This window comes from Bombus pascuorum, chromosome 6, assembly GCF_905332965.1.
Source record: "Bombus pascuorum chromosome 6, iyBomPasc1.1, whole genome shotgun sequence".
In the NCBI taxonomy this organism is placed as follows: Eukaryota; Metazoa; Arthropoda; class Insecta; order Hymenoptera; family Apidae; genus Bombus; species Bombus pascuorum.
The window spans coordinates 3,323,928-3,346,170 of NC_083493.1; the positions used below are offsets into that span (position 1 = coordinate 3,323,928).

At 35.6% G+C, this 22,243-nt stretch overlaps 1 protein-coding gene across 2 annotated transcripts in view; it reads right to left on the minus strand.

The window, feature by feature from the left end:
* LOC132908011 (lachesin-like) overlaps positions 1 to 22,243 on the minus strand; it is a 186,804-nt gene that overhangs the window by 49,592 nt on the left and 114,969 nt on the right. Inside the window, exon 3 of one of the 2 annotated variants that reach the window (XM_060961530.1) lies at positions 2,648 to 2,754. In XM_060961530.1, the coding sequence (XP_060817513.1) occupies positions 2,648 to 2,754 (107 nt within the window). Of the gene's footprint in view, positions 1 to 2,593; positions 2,755 to 22,243 lie in introns of both variants that reach the window. The other variant, XM_060961528.1, reaches the window with a different exon arrangement.

A 22,243-nucleotide genomic window follows, 5' to 3' on the forward strand; every position in this document is an offset into this window, starting at 1 on the left:
AAATATTCTCTTCGCCGACTCTTTCGTACAGTAAGAAATTCGTTCAACAAGTGGAATCGTAAAACTGTCAAATATATTTCTATGAGTTTTACTTGTGAAATTACCGCTTTTGTTTGTGCAAGATAATCAAGAGAATATATCGATTTATAAGAAACTCTAACTTGGATATTAACTGTAATCTGGTTATTAATTTGGATGTTGTTATTAATTGCAAAAGTTTTTAATCTGACATTTATGCTTTAACGCGATCAAATATATTTTTCATCGTAAACGACAGATATACGAAAGATTATTATTTATTGGCGAAAAATGTAACTAATTCCGAATACTTGGAATGTTTTCTCTGCTGCGGAAAATAATAAATTAATGGCTGTTTGTTTCGTCGATAATCAATTTCATTCGTTACACATTTGTGTAAAATATATTTCAAGTATGTATTTAGTTATTGAAATGGAAGATATCTAATAAAATATATCACTTGAATGACATTATCGAAAGCATGGAAGAAAAAGACTGGCTGAAACACGAATACAATTATTTGACTTTCAACAAACACGAATGTGCATATATATATCGTATGGAAGGTACATTGTTCTGATTTCTCTAGAGTATTGTTTTTTTCCGACAGAAATAGGTAGATTGCAGCAGCCGGGAAAACATCAATGTTATTAGCTTTCTGTACAGTTTTACCAATTAAATAAAAATTTGATATAATAAATAACTTCTATTAGCAATTTATTCATTTATTATAAATAGTATTGCAATTATTGAAAATAATAGTTTTGTTTTATTTATTCAACTGTATAAATATATGAGTTCTCTGCATCGCTAACTAGAGCGGTATTAATTCGTTTTTTGTTAAATGCTGCATATTTATTGTTTATCGTGTTCATATTCGTATCAAATATTTGTTATTTTTGTTATGTTAACAACATTTGATCTAAATGCAGATCTATGTCTTGTCATCAATGTCTGTCTCTTGCTATATATCTTTTATGTTTCTTTCCTATAGTATTTACAGACTCAGTCTTTCAATTACTTTTTAGATTTCACTTTGCTGTGATGCATTCGTCGTATCTTTTTGTATATCGTGAACTCGAAAAAGAATTAGATTGGCAGTTTGACTTTACAATTACTAATTTTCTGCTTCATCTAATTTATCAATAGCTATAGTTTCGATTCCGCATAATCTACTTTCCAAGCTACTGCTATTTTTCAGATGCCTTAGACTGTTCGAACGGCAATGCCATTTTTTAAATATCTAGATATTGCTCCGAGTGTTAATTTCCAAAAATAAATTTATATTAATGCAAATACTAAAAAATGGATCTGTCTATGAAACAGTCTAAGAATAAGCACATGCTACCTTGGTATCGATACGTAGCAGCGATTAGAAGGCCAGTTCACATCGATTGTTCATGATAATTCATGAGTGAAACAAATGTGAAATAACACGAGGATCTACACAGAGTGTTTCAAAATGATGGAGCGAAGGATTTTAAAATTTAGAAATAAACGTAAAATGAGAAAAAAACCGGAATTGATAAACATGAACTGCTTAGAAATATCAATGAACATACATATTATATTGATTGACTATTTTATTTCATCATATATATGTATATCAAAAAATAAACATCTCTAGAGAATTAGCCCTGAAGCACCTGAGGAAAGCTGTTAGAAGGTAGGAGATGATGCCCTGCCAATTGCTCAAAAAATGACTCGACCGAGCAACTCCTATAAACTTTATCTATTATATAAACCTATATCCATAAACTCTATTATGGTATGAAATGTACTTATAATATAATATTGTCTGTAATCAGCAGTATATTTATCGCATATGAAACACTCTGTAAAACGTAAAGTGAGGAAACACGGTCGAAGGGAACGGGCCGAACGCTCTAACTATGCCTGAAACTGTCTGGTGTCACAGTTGTCATCGTGTATAGGTACACAGTGAAAGAGAGACAGTATGCACGAACTTTTCGTAAGCTATCGTCTGCTATTCTGCAAGCTATTCTTTCTCTCGTTCTTTCTTCCTATCGTTCTGTAATCGCGGGTTTTTTTCACGTCTATCTTCTTTCTTTTCGTTCCGTTTCGTTTCTTTCTACTCTTTTCGTGTGTTTACTTTTTTCTTGCGTGTCTCGTTACCAAGAGGAACCACCTTCCGGTCGACAAGGTCCGGCGTAGAGAAGCCGTAAGGAATGAGAACGAGGGAGGAAGGAAGGAACGCCGCGGAAGAAGAAAAAAGTATGCTCGAAAAGTTTAAGTCACGCGGACTGGCACGTTTCAGTTCATGTGCAGCGGTTCTATATCGGCTGATGGGTGAAAATGGATGTCGTACAGAGAGAGATGCTTTAGTGATGGTGGCGGCTGCTGCGGTGGTTTTCTTTTTCATAGCTGGCAGTGGTGCAGTTAAATGCAGTGCTGTGAGGTGCAGGCACACGCGCATATAAGTAGTGCAGTAGTAATAGTAGTAGTGATGGTAGTAGTAGTAGTAGTAGGTAGTAGTAGTAGTAGTAGTAGTAGTAGTAGTAGTAGATAAGGTAGTCCATTACAGGCGGACACAGGTTAATGGTAAAATAGTTACCCGGGCCTTGGCGCCGCCAGAGTGATCTCCGCTCGCGGAGGAGGAAGGACTCACCCGGTATCCACCGAGGTTGCTCACCACGCAGGTGAAGGTTGCGTCTCGACCCTGCGAGATCGTTAAGTTCTCCAACGGGTATGTGAAGTCTGGCTCGAGCCCCGTCACTGTAACAATCAATCGGCCACTTTTTTCATCGAATAATTGGTCATTTTTTTACATGCGTGCACATTTATCCTTTTTTATCAGTCAGATGACTGACTTGAACATCTACTAAGCCGTATTTCTTTAGATTTAGATCATTGTTCATACCTATTTCATTGTTATTATTTATAGTTTACTCCATATTCAAATTTCACAATGTAACGACAGGGAAATGTATGAAAATTATTTTTAATATTCAGCGACAAAAATTTCGTCGACGTTAACGATATCAAAGCATAAAATGCAGTGAAAAGAAAAATGTGTCAAAAAATGTGTGAAAAAAGAGTGGCGAAGCCCCGATATATGTCGAAAGTTTCCAAAATAGCATGTATGGATAAAATAAAATACCAATATGTAAAACACTCAAGCTGTGCATTGTGAAACGGATTGACCTTTTGTTCGAACTACTAAAAAAAGCTTGTATTCAAGTCGGAGCGCATACGTCCATACTCGGGATTAATGTCTTAAATTGATTCTGTGTCGATATTACCGCTCAATTGAATATTACTATATGAGGTATATACGTTTGTTCATGTGTCTTTTAAAACTATTTCACAATGTTATATTAGTTTCCAGAAATGTATAGTTTCTATATGACTACATATTAAATTATTTTATATTTTTCTTCGTTCATTATAATAAAACGGAAAATTTTCCGTGAAGAGACGGGAGTGGTAGCATATTCTTATAGATTAAAATGATTAGATAATAATTAATGATAGAAAAAAAAAAACTGACGGTGAGCATAAACCGAGGCTTGAAGAAGAGTCTAATTTCTAGAGACATCAGGTTTCTTAAGGGAATGTTATCTGCGAAGCAAGCAACGTCGAAAAGTTTTACTGGCGCACACTTTGGATGCTTTATCTTCGCTGGTATGAAGCAGCGCGGAAAATTCTGCTCCTCGAGATTTTCATTTTATCTTCTTCTTTTAAAGAGAATTCTACTATCTCTAAGGAAATGCCTTTTTTGAAGCAAATAGCCCCGATTTGGCAATGATTTCAGCGCGAATTTTTCATAGAACAAGGTGTTACGTTCGTAACTAAGAAATATGTTGATACGCGATATGTTAAAATGCGAATTTGTATACAGGGTCAAGGTGCATGGATCATGTTACTAAAGCAAAAATGCCTTTATAATTTACAATACTCGATACAAATGGAAAAATTACTAAATTTCTCGCAGTCGTAGAATCTTCCAAAACCGTTCAAAATCGTAGGTATGCGTAGCATGTGTAATTGAAATTCACGAACTGTTACTTCAAGTTACGAGAAACGAGGAACTGAAAATTTAAAGGATGTAAGGGATTAAAAGGTAAATTCACAGGAGAAAACGTCCAGTGTATAAAAAGTGCTAGAGATAATATTACTCCAACTCGTAGAGAAGAGAGATAATCGTTTGCATAACTAATGTTTAGGGTTATAGATTAATCTTTATTCTTCGCTTTTTCTTTTCCTATACGTGTATGAATAATATTTTATTAAAATCTCCGTATGGTTAAGGTATTATATTCTTCTAAAATTTCAAGAGAAGGGGATAGGTAAAAGCAAGAAATATTTTCACGAAACTTTTTCGATGAAGTGAGATGCTTTTTAAAACACTCGAAGAACAAAGAAAATTATACATGATATAAATTCATGATTATATCTTAAATAGTAAACACATTTAAAAATGTTTGAAATTATGTTTTTGAAAACTAAAGAAATTGAAAAATAAGAAATGTATTACATAGACAATTTCTAAAAGGTTATGTACGTTTTTCTTGTAATAGATGTTATTCATATCGTAATATTTGATTATCACGTTATTATTTGATATCGATATTGTAATTCGATGAAAAGTTAGTAAATGCAAATGATCGACGACGATAGAGGAAAATTGTAATGGAGATTTAAATGAATGCATATTTTCAGATGAAATTAAATTACTACATTTTCCAATGAATATATGTATATATTATTACACAAATAAATATAAATATAAATATATAATTATATATATTAATTATATTATATATATTTGGTCATATTAATTATATATAATTTCATCGGTGAAAGTACAAACATTTCAAGTAACGAATCCTTTACCTTCCATTCGTTTGTTCAACAACTGCTTTTCAAAATTACTGATTCGAAATATATAGTTTCAATATATAGACTAACAATTATATATAGAATACTAATTTATAGACTAATAATAATATATAGACACGCCACGACATATAAATATAAATGTAAAATAATTTCAAATATACGTTCATCTTTCTATATTCTCATCTTGAATTTGCCAGGTGGTGGCATCAAACCCTTTGATTCGTTATCCACAAAGTATTTCTTTCGATTATGAAATAAATGTATGCACATATTCATGTGGAAGTCTCGTGAAATTGACTATTTTATGTCGCGCAAGATAAGATATTACGTTTTGTATAAAATGCAGAATCGAATTAACTGTATTTCATGTAAACGAATTTTGTACGAAAATGAGCCGGTAAATCGCGAAACGAAATACCGAATACTCCCAAATTTTTTAATTAGAATTTATATCAATTTCTTCAATACCTCTTTTTTCTTTTAAATATCCCATGGTATCTGACAAAGCATTGAAATATCGTGGGAAATATTAAATTATAACAATTTTCAAGCTAACAGTATCAAAGCATAAGAAAAGGGTGATGTATCATGAATACACCAAATTGTATTCGTTCTATGCCATTTTACCGTGTCTTACGATATTATTTCAATTTCTAGCTATCTTAAAGATATAGGTTGTCCCAGTTACGTGGAAAGCCCTGTAGAGAAGCGCATTGAGAAGTTCCCGTAAATCGTATTACAATGAAAAATTAGAGGGAAGCTTCAGCGGTATCTCTAACGCAGCTGGAACGACAGTTATGCAATCGAACATATATCACCGGTGAGCCATCGCGAAATAAAGGTGCGCTCAATAAAACGCCAGCGTCGCTTGGGGAAGAAACTGATTCACCATATAAACTTTTTTGCCATTTTCAAGAAAAACGCGTACGTGCGGATTTCGAATTTACCTTGCGACGAGTGGTTCGCCGCGATATCTTCTAACAAGGGATAGAAAACCGTCATGACGATGGTTTCGATAGTTAGGCATGACTTTTTGTCGCTCAGATTTTCCACAAACACGAATGTATACTGGTTCACGAAAGTATTTGAACACATACTATAGAAAACTTTTATATTCATATTAACGTGTCGTATGAAATATTTTACAATTTTATTAGTACGGTTATGAGACTCAATTATCATGATATTAGTAAAGTTTGAAATCTATCTGAAATACATACTTTTAAACATTTGCATTCAATTATAGGTTATTATTTTTCACTCACTAGGAAGTATTTGTGGATCCTGCTGGGATAGGCTTTTCATGACACTTTTTGGTGACACATTTTTTTTAATTGGCCGGAAGATAAGAGAAAAATAAATGGGAAAGATTTTTTGAAATATCAAATGTCATTTACGTGAAAGCAGGTCAGCAGTTTATGACAGTTTGTATGGAAGTACGCAACCATTAAAAACTCTTTCAACCTCAAAAATCATTTCCAATATTTGTTCGCTGACTAAAATTCGGTTACACGTGCACGCACGATAAAGACAAACAATGCTTGTTTTAAATAAACTGCAAAAATCTTATCTATGCTATCGCATAACGCACATGTATTGTAAACTGTGAACACACAAAGTGAGCAAAGCTAGCAAATGGAATTTCAAGCAGAAAGCGACGAATTACTTTTTTTAAATGCGTGCCGTAAATGTAGCGTTTGAAGCAAAATGTCTTGGAAAAAAGATAAAGGCAGGAACATTTGTTCATTTTCTGTATAACACAGATAGTTCGATCTTTCATTATATATTGTATGTACAGCTATAATTCTGACAAATTAATCTTAGTCTTTTAACGAGGGAAACATATTTGGATTTTATATTAATTTCATATATCACGCGAATCGGGAATATTTTTTGCTTTCCTTAATTAGTCTTTCAAAATCAAGTACATAAAGTTTTAGATCATAAATATAAGAAGAAGGATTTACACAGTGTCTCATATCCATAAACGCAAATATTAATGTTACCATTGCCTAAACACGATCTGCAGTACAACATCTTAAATCAGCAATTACGCGCTCACTTCCGTCTCTCATTACCGATTTCCTCGTCTTGTTATTTTCTTGCTAACTAGAACCAGTTCCGTTCGATATTCGCCTCAAATTTATGCTCTCCCACAAACACGTAAATTTTCCAGTGCACGAAACATCGTTTAAGCTTTAAACGAATGAAACGAGGGAGCGAACTTCGCGATTAATCAATTTGTTGCAACAACCTTCTCACACGAATTACTTGATTCGTCGAAAAGAAATGGTTTGGATAGGCAAACACATGAGGCGAGGCGTGAGATACGTTTCTTAAGCGAAGCATGTGTTGCACAGACGATGTTTCTTGTCAAAAATTCCTAATGAAAATTTCAATGAATCCGGAAAGTTTTTGATTGGTCCTTACGATTTCGTGCGATAGGTGACCGCGTCCGGTGTTAGGCGTTTTTGATTACAAATTTGTGTACATAGCACGCGCGAACGATTGAAAATTGAGAACTCGAGGGAGTTTCCTCGGTCGATGAAAGACGACAGGAGAAGAGAGCTAAAAATTTATTTCATCAAAATCCAAGAGCGTGTCATGTGTTCAACGGCTAAAAACGGTGGAGGTTTATGCGATGATTGCGAGATATTAATATTTAGAATTCGTCCGTTTTGTTCTAGGGATCGCCCAAAATAATTTACGTATTCTTTTTCTGGCCTCCGGCGCGCAGTTTCGTGAAAGCTCCATACAGCTATGCGATATTGGCATCTAAAATATTTCCGTGAACTGTTAATATTGCAACGAGACAACTCAAGAAGGAAAGTTGTTGCTCGCCAGCGTCGAAAATATATAATGCACGTTTCGAATCGATGATCGGAGAGACTGGGTGACGACTAGTATTGCAGACGAACTTCCACCACAAATTTTAAAGCGCGAATATAATCTTTAGAATGTTTAGAAAGAGAGGACATAATGTTTATAATGTTTAGAAATTGATTTTTTTTAACACTAGAACTACCGCTAATTAACACAAAGCTATTTCTAACAAAACCAGTCAAAATGACTGGTCTTTAGAAATATGCGATAATAGAATATTTTTATATTTATTGATTTATTACTTTTTTATAGAAAGAATTCCATGTTATGTAGTACATTTTTGATATTATTAATCCATCTGGGACCATGATCCTTAAACGAGGGTTGACATATTTATAAAATTGTGGAACCAGTCATTTTGATTTCTGTGGTATTTCTAGTGTTACCATCTAGCGATCTAGCGATCGATCCGGAAATTTCCTAACAACTGATATCATCGTATTAAATGATGTGGAATGAAAAAAAGCAAGGAAACTGGTTAATGGGGGTTCGATAAACAGATTGCAAGACCCTTTTATATTTTAACAAGCACCGGTCATTTTGACGGGTATTGGTATAAGTAACCTTAATACAAAATTATTTTAAGTTTGAATACATAAAAAATAAAATAAAATTGTAATGTCGTTACATTATTACGCAAAAAAATATAACATGAAGTAGGAATTTTGAAATAAAATTGTAAAACCAGTCAATTTGACCGGTGTGATAGTTCCAGTGTTAAATATGACAGAGTTTATATTGCGAGATCTACGGTAGTTTAGCACGCCGTTTCCTCTTTCAATGAAATTTCTACCTATTCCGAAATTTTTACCTGTTCTTTTAATTTAATCTTCATATTGATTCTTTCCACAAATCTAATTTAGGCAGCTATATATCTTAAAAATTGTTCAAAATATCAAAAATATCAACGGCATCCCTGTATCCCTATTAATCCTTTCATCACTAATTCTAAACATCTATAAACGGCATATCACCCACTCAATTCAATAATCGTCCTCGGATTGCAGAAAATCGTCGAATAAAATCTGATGGTGAGATACATGGAAAAGAACAATGTGAGCACGCTGATCGATAAAAGGAACAGAAGGGATATCAAATCGCGACTCGCATCGATTATCAAGGATATCACGCGGTCGGTAATGATGAGCGTTATGTTGTGCGACAAGAGGATGGCAATGGCGTTGTACGAGAGGAGGCAACAGAGCCGACTGAATTTTACGAGGATATTTACATGAGCGCAATATTTTATAGAGCACTTAATGCTGGGTCACGTTCTGTCCCTCAGTGGCGAGGCGGCCATCTATGAATCAAAGTACGCTTTAAAGATTTCTTTCTCATACCGCCCTGTGCCACGGATAAGGAACTCGCTCAGGCTCGTACCTTGCCTAGAATATCTTACACGGTATCTCTCCGTCGCTTTCTTATTGTTCCCTTTCTTTCTCTTTCTCTTGCTTTCTTCCAATTTTCCATCTTTTCCATCTTTTCCATCTTGCAAGAGAAACCTGGTTTCGTTGCTCTCGTCTCTTCTTTCAACGAGAGATGCTTGTCTGTCTGTTAGTAATGCGCACGCTGAAGGGAGTGGAACCTTCGTCGAAGAAAACGGAACGCTACTTGAAATTGGAAACGCGGAGAAACGCTAGAGTTGTTACGTTGTCGCGTACGATTTTGCTCGCATTGATCCCCCAACAAGTTGTACACACATTGAAGGTTGGAATGACGAGCGACGCCGAGACTTCGCGATAATTTTTATTAGTGGTTGTACATACACGGGTGAGTGTACATACGTGGTCGAGCATTTTTCGATAGGATCAGGTAAAATATATTATATAAGCGTAGTAAATAATTTGTCACGTAATTCTTCGCATTCGGTTATAAACGATTTTTAAACGAATTACGAGCTGCGAAATGTTTGTACGGTGTGTAAACTAAAATGTTTGTTTAGTTTCTTAGAGTGAAAAATCAAGACGAGTTGATTCAGTGAATACGACGGTAGTTAATCGTAAAATTTAAACAATAGGATGAACGTGAGTAATATGAAAAGATTTATAATAAAACAGACGACGATAGGATTACGGTAATTAGCACTTACAATTACATAAGCTTAAGCAAGACGTGGACCATTAATTCTAATTGCCAGTATTTTCTCTCGGACATTCTCTTACTTTCGCTTCTTAATGCATTGTGGCAGTCGGCTTGACAATTTCGTCTGCCTGATGTTTCTATTGTTTAAATAATTTAAAGAATACATATATTTACCTTTTGAGTGATTACATTAAACTGATCTACATTAATAAACGACAATTAAATATTTTTCTCTAATCATAAAAAATCAGAAACACTGTAGCAATTAAAATACATCACGTTCTTCGAGTTATCTAGAATCAAAGGATGGAATTAAATTCAAATGGTATGGTAACATCCGATAACATCTGGATTAAATAGCAGTGCAATGCCAATTAAAAATTTGCATCTACATAAATTATGTGCGTCATAAAGCAACGCATTAAAAAGATCGAACTAATTCGCTGGGAACCTATTGATAGAGAGGGAGAAAATCTGGGGGAATCCCCGATTGCGCCGGTGTAAATATCAGCGAAAGGGGTGGTACGCGTGTGTACGCTAAAACGGCATGCTTTAATTTCACGCGGCGGAACCTCGGCGGCGAATGCAATTACTCTTGCAATCAATTTAGATAACTCCCAGTAGAACCGGCACGTAATTGTTAACGCGATTATCCGGCTCAGCCGGCAAGTTGTGTAAGCTGGAACAACGGTCAAGAAGAAACGCGACGCGTCGCGAAAGGCGCCCCTTTTCACAAGAAAATCCGCCTTCGTTTGTAACGCCGAGGAAAGCGAGCAACTTCGTCACGTTCGAGAAAAATGCTATTGGACCAGAGGAAATAAATTTTTTCACACGAGATTGGATATTTTTCTTTAAATTTTTTAGCTGCGCGATACGAAAATATCTTTTATTTGGAGTGCTTTTTCGAATTTTTTAACTGGCATTCCTGTGCAAAAAAGCATAGGATCCTTTTTTCAGCGGATGTTATAACGAATTTAAACGCATGTTGTACGGATTGATGTTGAATACCGAAAAGCTGATCAAATACCAAGGCTGTGTTGGAATGGTACGTGAATTTACTGTTTAGGTTAGCAAATGCTCGTAGTGACGTGTATCAGCAGCGATACATTGCCTAAAACTGGGAATCGTGAATCTTGATGCTCCTACAATTATCTCTGGAGTAATAGCAGCGCGAGCTTTAATTATTCGATTCATCATGGGGCTCCTGCAGTGGTAGATTGCTGTCGATAAACGTTCAACGTACTTATCAGCATATTATAGAGATACGTATAGAAGGAGTAATTAGAATTTGTGCTATTATTGCTTTATGAATATACAGAACATGAAAAATGGAGGTGTACAATATTTATCGAGTGTGATTGTAGACATCGAGAGAATGAGAAAAGTTCTTCTTTTTCGCTTGGAACTTTACGTGCATGTGTTCGATTAATATCTGCTTCTGGTACGCTTCTTCGCAGTTTTCCAGTCACGCTAACAGAGACATTATTAATTCGGCAGAATGGGAATCACAGTACCGTGTAACTGTTTTCTTGATTAATGAATCTTTTTCCACTGGTCCAGCCGAGGTTTTGGTCCGTACACGTAGATTTCGTGCCAAAGAAGCCATCCACTCCTACTATTCTGTTTCCCTTGATTTTGATAAATTCGAAGACGATGCGACGCCACGTAGAATGGATTGCAGTTCCGTGGACGAGTTCTGTCGGAGCGTTTGTTTCGCGGCTATTTATCGTGTTCTCGCTTTTAGAGGATTTGTCCCTCATAGGATAATCATTGTTAACCGTGTGATACGTACGAAATGTAAGTGGCAGCTTGAAAAGGATCAGGATTTGCATTGTATCTAGTGAGAGATTTATTGCGCACGATTATAGTATCTGAAATTGTTAATGGATTGGTGCTCGTTAATCTTAATGTTACAAATGAAAGTCATTAGGTTTAACAAAATACCTATTATTATTTTTACTTATATGTTTGGATGTGCTATTGGATATTACAAAGGTGTTTGTGAAACCGCCACTTTCCTTAGTCTCCAATGTTCGTGTGACACGCGACACGATGCAGTTTTTGTTTTTCCACCGGTGCATTTCCACGCGTATCCGAAAATTTACAAGGGTAATACCACGGTGCACGGAACGATTCATCCAACTTTGCGACCCGTGATTTAATCCCTCGAAACTTGTACAGGGTATGAGTAACACGAAGAATATGAGATTATCGGTGTACGTTTGAATATATTCGGAATTATTTACCAGTCCATTCGTCCGTTTATATACGCCGCTCATTAATACACATAGTTAGGGAAACAAAAAAAGATTGGAGAAGAGAATGAAATTATTGAATTGTTGGAAAGGAAGATAGCGAAACTTAAAAAAACCTCGATGTTAATCTACTTTTCTATGAATAGCTGCGACTAGTCGTTGAATAGCTTCTATAATTTGGTTACTCGAAGTAATTTCTGTTGGTTTCTAAAAGTATTCAATTTCTTGGAATTAAAATAATATCCTAGTGTACATAAATGTCACACGTGGAGTTGAACATTTCAGGTTCAATAATATTTTTCCCTCGGTCTTCGTCGTTATATCGAGCAACCGAGCTTTTCTATCGTTAATAGCTATATTTAATATCATAACGTTGGTTTTATAAATTCTTTCCAACTTAAAAAGATAGAATTAAAAATTCCTTTTTTCTCTTTGTTTACTACTTCCCGAAAGAAGCTACTAAAATATCCGAACATAATATCGAATAAAACGATATTCGCGTATTTGGTCATTTTGATTAATTAATGGACGACTAGCGGATACAATGGATATTTCCGAGATAATACACATTTTATGCCGATGAGATATTAATCCTGAAATTAATAATGGTCACTTGTATTAAGCGTGATTCGTGACAATTAATATGTCTTTAAATAATGAATACAGGTAAGACAGTATCGCAAGTACTACAAATTGCAATTAAAATTAATTTGGACGAAAGTTGATCCGGCCAACGATCGTAACATTATGTATTTGGTTTAACCAGCTGACAATGATTTTAATGAGTTTTTCACATGACACTCAAGGATGCTCTCTTGCCGATTTTAATATCCGTCATAGACACGCACGCGTTTATGAGTGTCGTTCTCCCTACCGTTTGTCATGCAAAATTATTAAACGAGCAAATCCTCGTTCATTTCGAGATGCATGTGTATTTAAACGTAAATATACTACGTTAAAAATCATTCGACGCGTACGTGGAATTTAGCAACGTCGTATATTACATTTATTCGATGTAATATAATACATATTAATAAAATAATTCTACTTTGAAAGTACCGCGTTTTGTTATCCCTGAAAAATTATTGATGCAAAGCATTTTAAAGTACACGATTTTATGGACTTCGTGAAAGTTTAAATCTGACTGAGCAATCGTGTCAAATATGAAATATGTTTTTAAATATTGTATGTGATCAATACACTGAATCTTCGTTTATATAACCTCTGTTTATATGAACGAAATTTTAGTAGTGTCCAATTGACCGAACTTTAGTCCAGCTGCTATTATCTGAATTACAGCCGTGCGTCAATCCACTTATATGAACGTCTAACAATAACATATACAGTGGCTCACGAAAGTATTCGAACGCTGTAACACTGTTGATAGTTTTTCATCTTCCTTTGCACCAAATGTAAACATCATTGATAAATGAAAATATTGGTACGTTCACTCGATGTTAGGATATCGTTTCAGTAACAGTAACATAAAAGTCTGCACAATAGTATTTAAAATCAATACTAAAAAGTCTGAAACAAAAAAGTGTGAAAGAGAAATAATATTTCGATTATATGAGGACGGCAAATCATATAACGAGATTGCCGGAATTGTGAATAGAAGTCCACAATACACTATATCATAAATAACTTGCAAACAAAGCTCGATCGGGTCGACCAAAGAAATTGACTGGAAGAGAGGAGAAAGTTATCATTCGCGAATTAAAAAAAAAATCCTACTACATCCGCTCCTCAACTCGCAAGTATGATAGCTGATATATTTCACAAAAAAGTTCACTCGGAATTATGTCGACAAATTTTACGAAACAATAATTTTCATGGCAGAGTACCGCGAAGAAAGCCATATATTAATGCGGTAAATCATAAGAAAAGATTGACTTTTGCAAAAATCTGTATTAATAAAGATAGTTCTTTTTGGGACAAAGTCATCTTTTCAGGCAAATCAAAGTTTAACACTTTTGGTTTAGATGGTTAAAATTATGTGTGGAGAAAACCAAATACTGGATTGGAAATTCGACGTTTATATCAAACAGTGTAACACGTGGTGGATCGGTCATGGTGTGGGGGTGCATGGCTGCCAGTGGCACCGGAAATTTGATATGTATTGATGGAATACTTGATAAATATAAGTATTTAAATATTTAAAAAAATAACCTTAAAGGAAGTGCCCGTAAATTAGGATTATTGGAAGATTTCCACTTCATAGGATAATAATTCTAAGCAACACTGCTAGAATTGTAAAAGAATGGATCGTATATAACACACCACACATGTTAATTATTCCACCGCAAAGTCCAGACATAAATCCGATTGAAAATTTATGGGCTGAAATATGGGTAAAAGATCGAATAAATTTCAGATAATCTCAAAGCAAGTATTGAAAGATAAAATTATAGAAATACGGAACTCCGTTGAGTGTAGTTTTACAAAATCATTGGTTTACAGTATGAAACGTCGATTCAGACACACTATTTCTGCTAAAGGTGGACCAACAAAATATTAATATTAAATAATATAATAATATATGTAGCGTTCAAATACTTTTGCGAGTCACTTACAGTGCGTGTTTCTAATAAATGTATCATGACTCCTACCTACGTTGTTGAATCCTTTTCAAATTTTACTGACATAATCTTAAGACTTCCATCTTTCTATTGATATCTGCTTGTCGAAACAAATTAATGTACATTAATTCGGCCATTCAAGATTACATATGTAAGCGTTCGAATACTTTCGTGAGCCACTGTAAACAGTATACGTGTGGCATAAACAGGCACGTGTGTAACGCACTCTCATGCTTCGCAATCGATATAAATTTGCAACGATATTACATACACATGTACGTATTTCAAAGCAAATGTTTTGTAGAATCCTCTTATACGGACGCGAATCCTTATTAATTGAATGAAAAATTATAAATAGTGAGGAGGGCTGAATGGACTCCTATTATATGTATAAATGACCTCGTTATACGAACTAGCTTGTCCCCCGAAAGGTTCATTCTAAACGAAGTTCAGCTTTACCATAAATAAATATACATAATAAAGATACATATGAATAGAAATCGTTTTATATTTGCCAAATGCATAATGATATGACAGCTAAATTGCACTTTGTTTTTTGGTCATCATCTTTGTAAATATTATATTTGATGTTGCAATAATTCTAACGATCAAAACATTTCAAAAGCAGAATTATAACTTTAAGCATTTAGCTCGAAGAGAAATTGTAACGATGTATGGATTTGAGTCCTTTCTATGCATTTTCACTGTAATAAATATTATAGAGCTGTCAACGGGGAGAAACTTTTTGCTCGTACGTGAAATAAAACGCGGCTGGTTCAAAAATATCTGTTCGGCGCTGCAATTTGTTTTTCGTCGAATTTCCATTGTCAAGATTGATTCCCCGATGGACCATGTCCGTCGAGTGAACGTTCTCCAGAGGGTAAACGGACATTCCAGTAATTTCAATGACCATCCGTCGTATTCAAACACTAATTTGAGCCGTACGAAGAATTCCACCCTCCCTCGGGCGCATCTCGCCGTTTTTCTTCATTTTCCAGAAAATGGACCGACACTTGTGATTTAAAGTCTTTGTATTACTTGTTATTTACACGAAAGTAATTTCAGCTGATGCAGATAATATCAACAATTACATATTTTCAAGGAACTGAGAATCTCTTGCTTTATTATTCCTCTGACGTATTTATCTTCAAAAGATACATTTATTATCGCATTATACGTATATTAATTAAGGCAGGAGTATGTAATTATCTTGTTCAATATACAATCAAATTCTTATACTGAAAAAGATGGATTCTGCAGTATTGAATAACATACAATAAAATTTTAATTTGCAGATAGTAATTTTCTTAAGAAATAGTCTATAGAAATATCAAAACAATATATTTTATAATAAATTCTATGATATGTTCTAAACTCTTGGCACTATAGATAAGAATGTAAAGAACAGTCCATAATTCAATTTCACCGTGCTCGATTTCACCGGAAACAAATGTTGGCCCTTCGAGCGGAAGCGGGCAACGGTAGGGCGAACCAAAATTGAACCGAACGAAATATTAGTGGGAATCTATCAGGATTCATTAAGCGGCCGCGAAACATTACCAAATGGTCAACAGAACAGAGAACGGGCAGCAATTCACTTCAACCGGCCGAATTCATGGTTATTTTAGCAAATACTTCTTGCCTCTTCCTGTCCTTTTCTCTCTTCCTTTTTCTCTCTGTACCACTGTATTCGCTTGAAATCGCATTAAGAAACGGAAACGATGAATGGAGGATGTTTCGCGACAACGCGAAATACATTGAATAAATATTACCCGTGCACAAGTGTCGTTGGAAAATATTTTGAAACGGTCGAAGCGGAAGAAAAGCAAACGGGACATCGTTCCCGCCGATTGCTAAAATTGATTCCTCGCACTTTCATACCGGAGCAAATAGCCGGTCCTACGTTTACTGAGAAAATACGAAGGTCAATACTTTTCGGACTGCAATGGATGGAGTGGCTTCTGTGTATCATTTTGTCGTATAATCGCATCACGAGTATCAACTTATTAGCCACGTCCGCGCTTACTTTCTACTCCTACTTCTTTGGTGCGACACTATGGTTTTGAAGCAAAATATCGTGAGACAAATATTACTCTCACTGGTCCAATAAAGAATATTTGGAGAAAATAGCGCAACTTCGGCAGAGCTTTACGCTTTCAATTCCTAATCACGTACAATTTTTTTCAGAAACGGCGCTAACTATGTTCGAACACATCCACGCTTAATTTTGTTCAACAGTGCTTTCAATACCGGCACAAAAACCATAACGAGCCTGTTCACAGTTTCGACACATCCGCAATTACGTGGCCGTTAGTAATGTTGGCAGACGCGTTCCTTTTCCACGGAACTTCTTTATTTCTGAAACTTTTCGCACCCAGAGTCTCTGAACTAGCCTGGGAAAAGTCGGAAAGTTCGTGAAAGTCAGTATAACGAGTGATCTTCTATTTCTCTACGTCAGCCAGTATTAAGAAACACGTGTTCTACAAGAATTCGTGTACGTACAATATTTAAACAAATTGAACATTTATAGTCGTTTCTGTAGTTGCTCTATAATATATATTAGTTTATTAAGAAATCTTTTAGGTTTTATTTTAGTTATAAGTTATAAATTATGAAGTTTATTGAATTACTATTATCTTTATACTTTGAGAATCTAGCTTCGTGTCTTTGATTGATTAGCACGTGTCTTCAATAAAAATTGATGGTGTTTGCAATATGCTTAAATAGGTACTTATGCCGTATCAATCTACTAAGAGTATATTAAGAAATGACCACCTTAAGAAACTTTCAATTTAAAAAGAAACCAATTTTCCTTTAAACTAAATTAAATGTAAGCTGCTACTTCATACACTGATGATTGAATTATAATATAATATTGAAAGACAAACATTTAATTTCATCACCCACATTTTAGTAAGAAGTTCATGAATTAATATAGAGGTAGACAATAAAAAAACAAGCTATCAAAACCAACCCCTTCTCCAATGGTACGCCAAAACATTTCTGAACCTGGATGAGATCCGAGAGCAGAAACTGGGAAAGTTGATGAAACTTGTGATAACGAGTGATTCCCTTCGTCTCTTTCCTGCCAAGGAACATCAAGGAGCACGTGCTCAGCAAGAATCGTCAGTTATTTTAACCCTGGCTCGTGGCCGATAATTGTCGCTGCGAGCTACCGTAGGTGGAGCGTGGAAATGTGGGGACGTTTATGACCATCCGTGGATAGTCATATAACCGACAACAGAGAGACAGAGAAAAAGAGAGAGAGAGAACTAGATAGTATGAAACAGGGAGAAGCCCGGAGTAAGAACGTGGAGAAAAGGGAGTGGGAAAAATGGGTGGAAAAAGAGAAAGTCATTCAAGACGAGAAATCGAGGAAAGGGCAGAGGCGAGAAAGTAAGGAAAAGCTAAGGAAAGGGGAGGAAAAACGAGAAGACGAACGAGAAGGATGTGTAAGAAAAGCAGAGATGGAGAGAAGAAGAGGATGGAAGGAGGTGTGATGGGTCAAGGGTCGAGTCGTGTCCCCGGGTATAAGGAGTCGCAAGCGAATAACGTGCTACCCCACGTCTCCCACGGGGATCTGACCACCGTGGCCATCGTTGGCAGCAGAGTATTGCTGCCGATCAGCTCTGACCCTTCTTCAAACGTTTTCTCGGCTGACCCCTTCTTACACGTCTACTTTTCTCCCGCGAGTACTACTAGACCCGATGTCGTTGAAACAAACTCACCAACGAAAGTTGACCGGCCGATCTACCAACCAGGAAGGGGCCAAACTAGATCGTGTTATTTCACCGATGTTCGCGCACTTAACACTCGCGCCGTTGACTTGGACTTTCAGGGAAAGAGAACTCATCCCTTTGTTTTTTTCGTCTGTGACGGGATCGTGGTTTCGATGGGTTTGATTTTCCCTCTTCGAACCTCTGAATCTTAATGATCGAGCATTTGTGATTACTTGCGATAATAACGATGAAAGTTTGTCAATTGAAATTTTCGGACAAAATTGGAAACTTATTATTGTAGGTATTATATGGTTTTTGTTAGATTATGGTTACAGTAGATACGTATTCTAGCGAACTGCTAATGAATGGAATATCTCGAAATCGAGATTCATACACTCGTAACGTATTTGATTGCTTTAAAGTATTTGTCAGAACCGGGAACACGCATTCATCGTAATCATATGCCATAAAGCCATATGCAATAAATGCACTATGTACGTTAGAAAATTTGACGTGTTATGAAACAAACCAGAAAATTTGACGCATGTTTAGACTGCAAAAAAAATGAATTGCACCGCAATCGGATTGTTAATTGAACACACGATTTACCCAGGTTTTCCACAACTTCGTTACCACAAACAAGAAAAATAATCTGAAATCCGATGGTATGAAAATGCGACGCGACTCAGTCAAAATCTAGAAATTCCAGTTTTAATGAACATGATAATAATTCTTGCGCATGTCTGGGTCGGTCAGGAAGACAGAGAGGAAGTGTGCACCCGGCCCGAGTACCGAAGAAAGGCAAGCAGAGAAAGCGTCACGTATTTCAATTTAAAAATGCAATTATCTCGAAACGGTTGCCGTGATTGCCTTTTTGCTTATCAAGGTGGCGGGTATAAAAAGAAGAAAAAAGAAAAAAAGAATCAGGAACTCCCATGGAGAGAATGAACTAAGGAAAGAATGGTACTGGCTATGAATTTCGAATGTAAATAGAATCGTAACATTACGAACGACGTACTGGGAAACTTTTAAATGAAGTCAATGAATAAGCGATTGGATGAACCATATTACTTTACGTGCGATGCTTCTAATGAAATAGAGAAAATTCTAATTTTTTTACTTGACTAGTAGAATGTTCTGTCATCATATGACTGTAACAAATTTTATCATAAAAATGAAACGCACAACTTGATAAAAAGCACTTCATAGGAAGATAAGAATATGTATGAATCCTTTCCGTAGCTATTGTACAAAGCCATGAGATTGAACAGAGAAACCGTGTTAGCGATAATGAAGTAAATTTTATTTTAGAATGTCACTCGAGTCTAATTTTCTTCTTAATAATAATTATCATTGTGGAATAATCGAAAATAATCGAGATCAGTTTCGAACTCCATCAACGTTCACCTATTCGTTTCACTTGCATGATGGCTTCTCAAACACAGTTTCCGTGTGGGCATGCATACCAGACGTTGATCGCGCGATGATCAAGAACGAGCGAGGCGTAACAATTCGAGCTCGCGCTGACGAGGTATTTTCAATTCCAATGGCAGCGTTACGGGACCGCCTGTACGCAACAAAGGTTCAGAAACAGTTTATTGGTTGTTTCGTCTTTCTTGTCAGTCGAGATACCACATGACAGATCCGGCCAGCCAATCCGTTTCACAACGTATCGTGCTCTGTGTGCTCGCTACAAAAGCTCGCAATCCACCCTACGCAACCTCCGTTCCGATGGTTCAACCAGTCTCTGTTTCTCTCCCTTTTCTCCTCTCTTTCTCTCTCACTGATTCGCCCTTGTCAATTTTTCCTCCTTTCATTTCCATATTCTTCTGTTTTCCTCGTTCTCCGTTTTTTCCCATTCGTTGTTTTAACAAGCGTATTTTTACATCGCGTCACATCAAAAAGCGTTTCATGCATATAAGCACGTGTAATTGAACATAGAAACATTGAAGGGATTTAAATTTCAATCTTTTCCCGGTAAACCCGACAGCTTTTCTCCCTTTTACTTTTTACTGTTACGTTGACTGCGCGGGAATAACTCTGGTTAACCGCGTGTAACGCATTCGACGATTATTTGCGTTAAAAATTGTACCTACAGGAAGAAAAAACCAAGATAAATGAAATATTTGAAACATTCGCTGCGGTTATGCGTTCGATAGACGCTCGTGTTACATGTTTCGCTTTTTTTCCTCTTCTGGTTCTTCTATCTTCTGACAGGAATAAACCTTTTAGGTCTTTTTTTTTCATTCGAATTGTTTCGTTTAGAATTGATAAGATGTCGTCTTCTTTCACATATACATACGTAAATTTTATTGCCTTTATCTATATGTAATTCCAAACCTAAATAAAAATACAAGATAAATTAGGAGCTCGAAAAGTGGGCTACCATAAAGAAAGAAAGATGTAAGACATTACATTTTCCTTGTGTACTTTTCAAACAAAAATCATCTACATCGTAACATTAGACTTTCTGAAATGTAACGTTTCAAAATAAATCGATTTATAGGAAAAATATAGATAGTTGGTCGATTAACTCTGCCATCATAAATTACTTGTAATCAGTTCGTTTTATGAAAAGATGCTTGGAACAGAATTCGTTTGATATCAATGGGCTTCTGTTCTGTTTTTAGAGATATAATGTGAAATATTTAGTGAACATCGAATTTGAAATATTCTTTTGCATCATAAACCGTTTATAAAAAATGTAAGGCAGTAGAATTCGATGACTAACCCTGTATGTTTAATAATTAACCAGAACGTTTGTATTACTCACGAAGGAAAAAAGAATACGACGATGTCGATTGCAGTTTCTCATTCGGATCTGAGAAATAGGAGGAAAGTTAATATCTAGTCGGAACGATACGAGCTTGTGAAACTTGTATGTTTCGTTTTTCCAATTCCGATCCTCGCTTATAAACATTCGAAGAAAGCGTATTTCGTTGTTTGCGATTGTTCACCCGCAAAAAGAATATCGCGATCGTTCAATGTAAAGTACGAAAGCCTCGGTCCCAATGCCGAACGAGTTACGTCTTTCTGTGTACTCGTCCTGTTTAACGAAGGTCTCGTTTACGACTCGCTCTGAGCCTCTTTGATGTACGACGGAAGATTAGTTTAACAACTAAGGAATACAAAGTCTTGGTTTTCTTTCCGATGTAACTCGAAAAGGTGAATGGAATTGGTTCTTTGGATTGCTTGAACGAGAATAGGAACGAGGGAACACAAATAAAGATTTATACTTTACTCTCTTTTATTCGATATAGTATAATGTATACACGATGTTAAGAGAAATTAATATAACGCAAGGAACCGTATAATAAACGCTGTGTTGTATTTTATTTGTAGTTAAGCTTGTTACATTAAGTTATAATATTCGCATATGCTCTTTATTATGTCGTGACTTAATGCGAGTATATTTAGCGTCAATTTAATATCAACGATCTCTTCTAGCTTCTACAAGATTCTAAATGTTATTTTAAATTTCAGAGCTACCACTACTGTAGATATTAACGACGTGAACATTTCATTCTCAGACAATAATTTCTTGAAATTACTCTAAACGCGCAAAATCACTAGATTTGTTTCCAAATGAAATTATGGTAATTACGGTATGGTAATATTGTTCTATTGTCAACAGCTTGGTTAAATTATATCGAATGGTTATAATGTAATGTCGGGTTAAAACCAACGAAACCATAACAAAGTACGGACGCGTTCAACAATAAGATGCAAGAACAGAACGGTGTTGAAATAGAGTTTGCGACCCAGTTACTTTATCTTCTTCCTTTACGGCGTAGAAAATGAACTTTCGAGATCAAGTGAGCAACGAACATCGAGAACTGGTTCG